Source organism: Nanorana parkeri, unplaced genomic scaffold (assembly GCF_000935625.1).
Source record: "Nanorana parkeri isolate BGI_ZX_2015 unplaced genomic scaffold, ASM93562v1 scaffold2191, whole genome shotgun sequence".
NCBI classification, from domain to species: domain Eukaryota; kingdom Metazoa; phylum Chordata; class Amphibia; order Anura; family Dicroglossidae; genus Nanorana; species Nanorana parkeri.
The window spans coordinates 174,102-183,981 of record NW_017308459.1 but is presented as its reverse complement, the minus strand read 5'-3'; the positions used below and the strand labels follow the sequence as shown (position 1 = coordinate 183,981).

Sequence of the window (9,880 nt, the reverse complement as noted above, 5' to 3'; positions counted from 1 at the left end):
AATTGAATAAAAAAATTAAAAGTGATGAAAATAAAGAAACAGTAAAAAAAATTGAAACTAACCCCATCTGGTTGCCATTCTCAATTGACGGGGAGGGGGGGTTGGTGGCGCAGGGGGGGGGGGGGACGTATTGTGGATCCTGGCCTTGGGGTGGCAGGGAGAGTAAATCCGGCCCTGCCTGAGAGTTCGTTAGTGGTGCTTTATTTAAGCATCACAAGCCCAGGGTACTGGGCTTGTGATAGTCCAGTCTTGTCCTGTCTGCACATGCCATTAGCTTGCCTTTTATATCTTGTCTCCTAGTCCTGTCTTGAATCCTGTACCGTCTTGTATCTTGTGTCCTGTATTTGTCTTGTAACTAGTTTTTTCTTATATTTTGTATCCAGATCCTGTCTGCTATCTTGATTTCTGTTTATATCTTTGTTTTGTCACCGGTCATTACTACTCTTTTGTTCCTAAAGTGCCGCTTGCAACATTTATAGCTAGAGTGTATAGTTTAAGACTTGAGAGCATACAAGTACCATTAGGCGCATTAGCCTTAAGGTAAAGGCGGCTGCTAGGGGCAAAGCAACTTACAATACACTCGGACAAAAGTGTCTGCATCCAGTCCTGACATTATATCATGGTCCATTATAAATAGACCTAGCAATGGTGAAGATGTCACAGTTAGACATTTGAGATAACACATGCTTCATCTGTAGAAGACTGACCATAGTTTATCAGATCTAACACATGGCCGTTTTCGTTGTCATAACATTTGGTTAACCATTAGGAGCTGCAAAAAGAAACAAAAAAACTATCAAGAATTATTTAATTTTAATCCTTCTACTTTTCTTTTTATCTCCAGAAAAAGTGCAACAAGAGATCTCCAAAGTCGTTGGGTTAGCACAGCCTACGTACGACCATCGGGTACAGATGCCTTATATGAATGCCGTCATACATGAGATCCAGAGGTTTGCCGATATTGTGCCCCTCAGTGTTCCCCATGAGACGACTAAAGACATCACTTTTAGGGGATATTTTATCCCAAAGGTAACTATTTTAGATCCAGTACAGCAATACCATAAGCTACTAATACAACATCACTTAAAAGAAAACCGTAATTTCATTGAGCACATCATTTGAGTTGAGATCCGAGCACCTCTACCATTATAAACTACAAACCAGGGCTGTTCTTTAAATTAAACCAGAATAGTAAGTACCTCCCATTCGATATTTTTTATGTCAAAGTTATTTTCTATACATTCCAGGAAACCTATATAATCCCTCTATTATCCTCTGTATTGCGGGACAAGACGCAGTTTGAAAAGCCGGACGAGTTCTACCCAAATCATTTTCTAGATTCCCATGGACATTTTATAAAGAAAGATGCCTTCATGCCATTCTCAGCAGGTTTGTATTCCTCTTTGCTACATAACACAGTTGGCCCCATTTTTTAACATGAAAATAGCTATAACCAATAGAAGTCAATCAAATGTTTGTATACAGGACCTGGCCACTAATTTAATTTAAGGAGCATATTTAATGAGAAGATGTCACTATGCCAATTGTAAGTATGTTTTTGGCTGGCAAAAGTCACATTCACCCAGCTTTCCCGATGCTCTCACAAAGGTCATAGGAGAGAGTGCCATCTCTGTGTAATAGTTGCCACACTAGTATTGATATGGTCATACAACCAATCATTCAATGTAACTAAACTGCTCACATTAAATACAAATCTGAAACAAAGACCCTTCATTTTTCAATGTATTAAGCTCTCAATCAATTTTGACCCTACTATGCTGATCAGCTGTGGCAGAACTTCTGACTACTTCTGATCAGTCAAAGAAATGTTTGTGTGTCATGTGACTCATGTGTGTCAGGAAAAATTATATTGTAGGGATCACCCCCGAAGGAGCCACTGGAATAAACGGGTACTTCTCCTACCTGTACAGCAGGCAATAGCAGTAGTAACAGATAGAAACAGGTCCTATGAGAGTGACCAGTAGTAGATAGTAGCACCAGAGAACAGCCAGGAACAGTCCAAGACTCTGAAGGAGAACAGTCACATGACTTACAGGGCACCAACTGGTTTCTTCTATCTGTTAGATATCTGAGTCAAGGGTGAGGAATCTCTGATAGGGCCCAGAAGGCAGCTCTCACCAGCTCCTCTGTGACACTCCTCAATAAACAGATTCTGCTTCCAGCCCAGCTTCCATCAGGATTCTCTTCAGTGGTATCTTAAGCCTCTGGGCCCCCAGCACCTTCCACATGCTAAGGCCTAGGCCAGACTTCTTGAAGCACACAGACCTCCTCCCAGGGAGAAGCCCCAGGGTAGAGAGAGATTTCTGGAAGGTGTTCCTAAATATTTATCACCTTCCTCCAGCCATACCTCTGAGTGAGCCTGCTCAGGGATTGGTCAGAGTCAGATGCATATTCATAATCTGAGGATTGATCCTCCAACACTATATACTGAGGCAATAACTCACAACATATAGCCCAGACTCGTGCAATCCGAAAAGCAATATACTATATACTGAGGCCCCAACCCAGTAACAGGTAGGATCAATCTGTCCAGCAGCCTTAGGAAAACCTGCAAATCTCAGGACAATCAGCGTCCAGACTGACTACAGTCTAGCTATAAAACTAAAGTAGTGACATATCAGAGGGGGCTACAATATCAATTCAGATCGATTAATTGATGACTTTCAATAAACTGATTACTCATAATTTCAATACAAATGTTCAATCACACAGTGTAAAACAATATCATGCACGTTGAATTGATCGATGTTCTAATTGATGATGAATTGTTTGTTTGCCATGGCTTGCACCTACATTGATCAGAAATTGCTACATTTATGGCCACCTGAAGTTCAGGTTTATGACTTGATGCTGCCATCGGATGTCATCTCCTTCCCAGCAGGCCAAACAGGGCAGCAGAAGAACAAATGGAAGTCAGTGGTCAGGTTGAGATGGGATAGGCTTCCCTGAAGAGATGAGTCTTAAGGGATCGCCTAAAGTCAGTCAGAGTGGGAGATAGATGGACAGGTTGGGGTAAAGATTTCCATAGGATGGAGGGGCTCTAGTGAAGTCCTGGAGGCGAGCAGAAATTGCTGCATTTATGGCCACCTGAAGCTCAGGTTTATGACTTGACTCTGCTACCGGATGTCTTCTTCCCAGCAGGCCACACAGGACAGCGGAAGAACAAATGGAAGTCCTATGCTGCTGGGATGGGTGGAATGAAAGTGAATACATTGCTTTACCCTGAATCCCAGAATAGAGCACCGATGCACTTTAAGCCCTAATTTTAACGTTATCAGTGTACAGTATTCAGAAATGACCTGCCTATAAGCCTATGAAAATGAAGATATTGGATTATCTCAAACTAAAAGTAAATTAGTTGTAAAGAATTAGCAGTTGCTCTGTTACAGCATCTTTGCACAATGAATGACCTATGTTGGCTTGGCTCTCTGCTAAACTACTGAAGGGTTATCAAAATGACTTAATTCATGATCTATGTCACACCTCTCTCTCTCTCCTTTCAGGGCGTAGAGCCTGCGCTGGAGAAAATTTGGCTAGAATGGAGCTCTTCATTTTTTTCACCAGCTTGCTGCAGAAATTCACTTTCCGTTTTCCTCCCGGAGTCAGCGATTCAGATCTGATGCCAGGCGTTGGATTTACCAATATACCAAAACAGCACCACATCTGTGCTGTGCCCCGATTCTAGAATACATGTGGAAATAGTTAAGGAACAGGCATAAGACTTAAAAGAGAACTATGGGGTAACCTTTTTATCCCATAGTTCTCTTAAGGGTCACAGGAGGACATATACTAGCGTCCTCCCATGACCCAAGGCCCATTATATAGTGAGCTACAGCTCACTATATACTGAGTGCACTGCAGCTGGTACGGATCCCGACATTGCTATCGCAATCCACCCAGCTGCGTGAGCGACAGCTGGCTCTGCCTCTCTAGACGCAGAGCCAGCTGTGCTCGCCCCCTCTCCTGTCCATTCCTCCACTCAGCGCTGGGGGATCGGAGCGGGGAGGGGGGGAATCCCTGCGGGGAGCGGTGACTGACAGTCATCGCTCTCTGCAGGGAGATGATTGGAAAGTGAGTGAGCGACGATATGCACTCGCTCACTTCTCGATCTATAGAGCCGACCTGTGACAGTTTCATTGTCACACATCGGTTCGAACTATGAGGGTCAGTGGAAATCACTCACCTCATAATTCTCCTTTAAGAATATAATTATCTTCTTTACAATTTGCAAACATCTTTTGTTTCTTTTCCTTTCTCCTGCTGTTCACCTAGCAGCCTACTGGAAACATCAGCAGGCCTTTCAGCTCAATGTTCTGTCTGATTGTTAATATAGACATTTGAAGACTTCTCCAAGCTTTGGAGAAAAACTGTCAAGAAAAGAAAACTGGTATTTGTTTAGATATAGCTAACTGTCTTTTACATACCTTAATTATATTAATAGTGAGTTCTCCCTGACATAATTCCCAGCTCCACTATAAAGTTGTGGGTCCCCACGTTGTTGCGTTCCGGCACCTTCTGTTATATTATAATATAAAACCAAATAAAAAAATCTGGTAGGCATAGTGCTAGTTCTTCATAATGAACACAGTGGGTGTGTAGACTAAGGAACTTCCCAGATAGCAAGCAATTGAGCTGCAAGTTCGAAAATTACTTGCTAAACTATTGCTAGACTTGCCACACTTCACAATGTTGTTGCACAATTACAGCAAGTCTGCATTGCATGTCTTCAGATCAATGTGCTTTGCAAAAGTGCTGTACACTTGCAGAGCTCTGACCTGCAGGACTCTTGCTGTAGACTTGCCAAGCAAATTTGCTACAAATTCAAAAAGTGTCACCTAGAGCTTGTGCTGCAAGTGTTCTGCAAGTCTACAACTTGCCAGGGAATGTGTGCAGAAAGTTAGAAAGAATTACAATTTCACCCTGACACAAGTTTGTGGCAAGTTATCCTTGCTATCTGGGTTAGTACAAAGGACTAACCAACAGAGTCCCAGAGAGATGTAGGACATTTGTAGGTGGTTTAACTCTCCAGCACCTTCCCGAAAGTGGAATATATCAGTTTTTAGTGGATTGGGCAAGATGGATTATCAGAAGAGTTTGCACATATGTCCCTCGGTCCTACCAACTGACTCTACTGAGGATCTAAAACTATTCAATTATTTGTTAATGCCATTTCATTATTTGTTTGTTTAGTGTTCATGGTAAATAAATGTTCCAGGTTCAATCATGCCCACTTTCACAGTTGTTTCCATTTACTTTTGAAATAAAATTGTGTCCCTACTACAGTATTTGAGTACATAGGTCTCACTTTCGTTTTTCTACTTTCTCTAAGACTTGGCACTGTCAGTTTGAACATAACAATGGGGGAGCTTCGTACAGTCAGACAAAATGTTACAACTAAATAAACAATTGATGCAAGTTTCCACATAAAGGAATCTTACACTGTCCAAGCTTGGGCTGAAAAAAAGTTGTAACCGTTACCTTTTTTTTCAGTATTTAAAAAGGTTCTTCTATTACAATTAAATTATTTATGATAACATATAAGGCAAACTTGTATATAAACAGTGGTAAAATAAATAAGAAAAAAACACTCCATGTTCCACAAACTTTATTCCCAGTGGGCTTATATGGATATTGAGAATAGTTAACCTTGTTACCTAACGACCAAACAAGATAGCCTGTCCGCCTGCATGCTATGATGACCACCTGAGCCAAGTGAAACAAGCAGATACCTGCTACTGTTTAATTTCTATACCACTATAGAACATAACATACTAATAAAATTAATGACTTTATTGTTTACACCTGTAGGGATGTAGAGTGCATTGATGCGCTTGGTTTTGCTTTCACTTTTGCGGTTTGCCTTGCAGAGCATTGCACTCAGAAATGAACTGTGTTACAACAGCTGCCAGGTCACTCTGTTGAGGAGGCTCCAGAGTCCTGTGTAAAGGCTGGTTACAGAGAGCCCTCTCTGGTTAGTCAGCACTTCCGGGTGAGCTTTTCATATGAGGGATGGACCTAGCTTTGACAAAACAGCGAGGCAAAGTTCCACAAGGGCCCTAGGGTCTCTACTCCATCCTCCTCTTGGGGGAAGTTCTTCTGCCCTTGGTAAGTGAGTGGTTGTTGACAGAAAGGCTGTGTGCTCTGTTTTAGGTCCAGGGGCTGGACCCTGGGCATAAAAAAGTACTGCAACTGTATGTGAGCAGTCTGAGAACTTGGAGGCCATGTGTGCCGAAGAAGATTTAACACTAGAGTCACCAGTGAAACATACTGTAGCTACACCTCAACCTCTCGTTTTGTGGCTGACGTGCACTAGAAGCTCTGTGTAATGCTTCTGGGTGCTGTGATCCACCTGGAGACTTATAGCCAAGGAACTAAAGAAGCCCCATGTGAGTTTTGGGCGTCTCACCTCCTTAGGGCTGCTACCTGTCCCGGATTCACCTAGATAGTCCGGGATTTGAGTCCTGTATGTGCTGTGACTGGGTTTCAGCTGGCCTGAAACCTGGACACAGCACATACAGGAGTCAAAACCCGGACTATCCAGGTGAATCCGGGACAGTTAACAACCCTACACATCCTTTATCCCCTTGTCCTACCAAGTTCAAGTTAAGCATTGATAACTACCTTTAAGTGTGGACCTGCTTCCCTTCAGTGGCAGCTAAGTGATATCTATCCAGGGAACTAGGAATGTCCTGTTCTTATATCCACATGACCCTCTTTAGGTGGAGACTCTAAAGACTTAAGAACATCAGGACAGTATTTGCTAGACTCCAACTTAGCAGAGACTCAGAATCCTCTATTAACCAGGTGCTGCTACAGCGTTGGGATGGTTGCAAAGCCATCCCCCCTTAAAACATAATTACACATAATACCACAATCCAAATGCATTGTTTGTACATGTTATGTGCATTGGTTTATACCCATTCTAAAAAGAACCATACTTATTTAAGTGTCCTTATAGTGAAGTGGAAAACCCTCCCCTCCTTCCCTATGCTCCCAACCTTATCTATCCTAAAATCAACCCATCCAAACAACCAAGTGCTTACTTACCTCTCCCTGGAAGCCTCCTCTAGTGTTTACATTCTGCATCCAAAAATCTTTTCCATGTTGGCTGCTCCTATAGTTTTAAATGGTGCTTTGATCCTACTCTAGAAATGCTTGGAGCTTCAACCCATTAAGTCTATAAGAGGTAACTGAGCAGGCATGGCCAGCAGTGGTAAACATTTCGGGCCACAGGACATAAACACTAAGTAGACCACTGCTGCCACAGAGGTAAGTAAACACCTGGGCTGGGAGGTGGGGGGCTAGGTCAGGAGGATAGGGAAGTGGGCTGGGTTTATACACATATAACATATATGTGTACATGTAACGTATATTTATTTGTTTATGAATAAATGTTCATAGATAATATATTCAGTATTTGTTATAAGGTCACAAGAGCATTTTATACAACAAAGTCTGTTTGATTGTTTGCAAGACTGTTTGTAAAAATCTCTGGCAGCAAGAGCAGCAACCTTCAGAATGTGTCTTATACTGGTCTGATTTCAGCAGCATAGGTTGGTTATACTGCACCTGGAAACTGAATCGACTTAGGAATTGAATAAGAGTGGTGGTGTCAGACAGCACACTGTGGTGTAAGAACAGACAACCATTTGTTTTCAGGCTGTAGTCGCATGGCTATTAGATGCAGAGGAGCATCTAGCACCTGAGCAGTTGTTCCACCTGTGTTCACCTGTGTGCACTGACCAGGTAGGTGTGGCCTGACCTTGGCATAAACATTGCAAATGATTCTCAACCATGCCACTCACTGACCAATTGCGTGTTGCTGACATGGTTACAATACCAACAAACTCAATGTCTTAAAATGGCCCAGTTAGACTCCAGGTCTTAATTTACAAATCTTTTGGCAAATCTTGAAAATTGCTCTTTACCATCCTACCCGACAGAGAACGAATTGCTAACTAGATGCTTCTTTAAAGGAGAACTATGAGGTGAGTGCTTCTAGCCGACCTGTGACAATGAGACTGTCACAGGTCGGCTGGCTCATTAGATCGGGAGGTGAGTGAACACATACCGGCGTTCGCTCACCTCTCGAACCTTATCAGGGCTTTCTGCCGTGACAGGGGAGCGGCTGGATTCCCCCCTCCCCGCTCAGATCCGCCAGCGCTGACTGGCGGAACGGACGAGGTAGGGGGCGGGTACAGCTGGCTCTGCCTCTAGATAAGCAGAGCCAGCTGTCAGTCACGCAGCTGGGCGAATCCCGGCACAATTGTCGGGATCCGCTTCAGCTGCGGCGTCTCAGTATACCACGAGCAGCAGCTCGCGGTATACTGCAGCGTCTTAGTATACCGCGAGCTACAGCTCGCGGTATACTGAGCCTAGGGTGACAGGAGGACACAAACTAGCGTCCTCCAGCTGGGTGGATCCAGACATCATTGTCGGGATCCGTTTCAGCTGCGGCGTCTCAGTATACCGCGAGCTGTAGCTCACAGTATACTGAACTTTGGGTGATGAGAGGACGCTAGTTTGTGTCCTCCCGTTACCCTAAGGAGAACTATGGGGAAAAGCCTTAACCCCATAGTTCTCCTTTAAATATTTATAGAACCAGCAAACACTTTTTTGTTTTTAAAATGTTGTACTACAGTAAAAATACATTTCATCAAAAAGCTTAAATTTACACACAAAAGTTGACAATTTGCTTCAAACAGCTTTTACAAACTAACCAATACAATAATATGCCAACTTTACGACATCAATATAATGTGCCAAGACTGGATAAAAGTCAAACAAAATTTTATCTTTTGCTACATGTGCTCTAAGATGGGGACTCTCATAGGTTAGGGTTAGGACCACACTACACAGATGTGCCTTGGCTACTACCACCAGAAGACCAGTAAGTACATACTTTGTTTTCCATAGACATTAGAAGGTGAGAAAAGTAAGATAGGAGAGGCAGAAAAGGGATAGCAGGAGGATACAGAGAAGAAGGTAGAAGGCAAAAAGGTAAGAGGAGAGACCACAGGAAGGGACAGCCACCAAAGGTATCCAAAAGCTGGAAATGCAGAGAGAGGGTATGCCATCGATATTCGAGCCAAACGTGAGTTCGACTCGAACATCGGCTGTTCGTGTGTTCGACGAACACACGAACTGTCAGGGTGCTCGGCGGGCTGTTCACCAACACTATGCCTTGTGAGCCCACAGGTCAGGTGCAAGACTTTGCCCAATCAGTGCAGAGAGAACGGTGAAGCCATGATTGGGCAAAGTCATGATGACTCTGCCCAATCATGGCTCACCTGTCACAACTGTAATATTTTTATCTGGGTACCCTGACCACCACAACCAACGCCCCCGGGCTTGTGGGGAAGAGGCCCTTGTCCCTATCAACACAGTGCCGTGGGCATGTGGTCTGGTTTTGGAGGGGGGGGGTGCTTGCTTGCCCCCCCCTTTTCCGGCCCTGCCAGGCCTATGCTCGGATCAAGGGTTTGGTATGACATTTTAGGGGGGACCCCATGTTCCCCATTTTTGGGGGTGGGTTCCTCCTTAAAATTCCTACTAGACCTTAAGGGCCTGGTATGACTTTTAGGGGGAACCCAACGCTTTTTGTTTTTAAATTTGGTCCCTCCTAAAATTCCTACCACACCTAATGTGTTTGGTATTGTTTTGGGAGGGGGAACTGCACACTTTAAAAAAAAAAGTCATTTTGTTTTCTTTAGAAATGTCAGTTTTGCTGCAGCAGGTTCTATACATGGTACAGATCCGCCACTTCACAGGCAGGTTAAAGGGACCCCCCAGGCACGATATTTATAGGAATTTGTAATTGTTATTGTTACCCTTTGAGCAATGTTAAAATCACTGCTCCTTC

At 43.5% G+C, this 9,880-nt stretch overlaps 1 protein-coding gene across 1 annotated transcript in view; it reads left to right on the top strand.

The window, feature by feature from the left end:
* Positions 1 to 3,743, top strand: part of LOC108800997 (cytochrome P450 2K1-like) — an 11,692-nt gene extending 7,949 nt beyond the window's left edge. The window contains exons 5-7 of the mRNA XM_018572976.1: positions 845 to 1,029; positions 1,248 to 1,389; positions 3,525 to 3,743. Of these exons, the coding sequence (XP_018428478.1) occupies positions 845 to 1,029; positions 1,248 to 1,389; positions 3,525 to 3,706 (509 nt within the window). The 3' untranslated portion in view covers positions 3,707 to 3,743. The remainder of the gene's footprint in view (positions 1 to 844; positions 1,030 to 1,247; positions 1,390 to 3,524) is intronic.
* Positions 3,744 to 9,880: the final 6,137 nt, after the last annotated feature.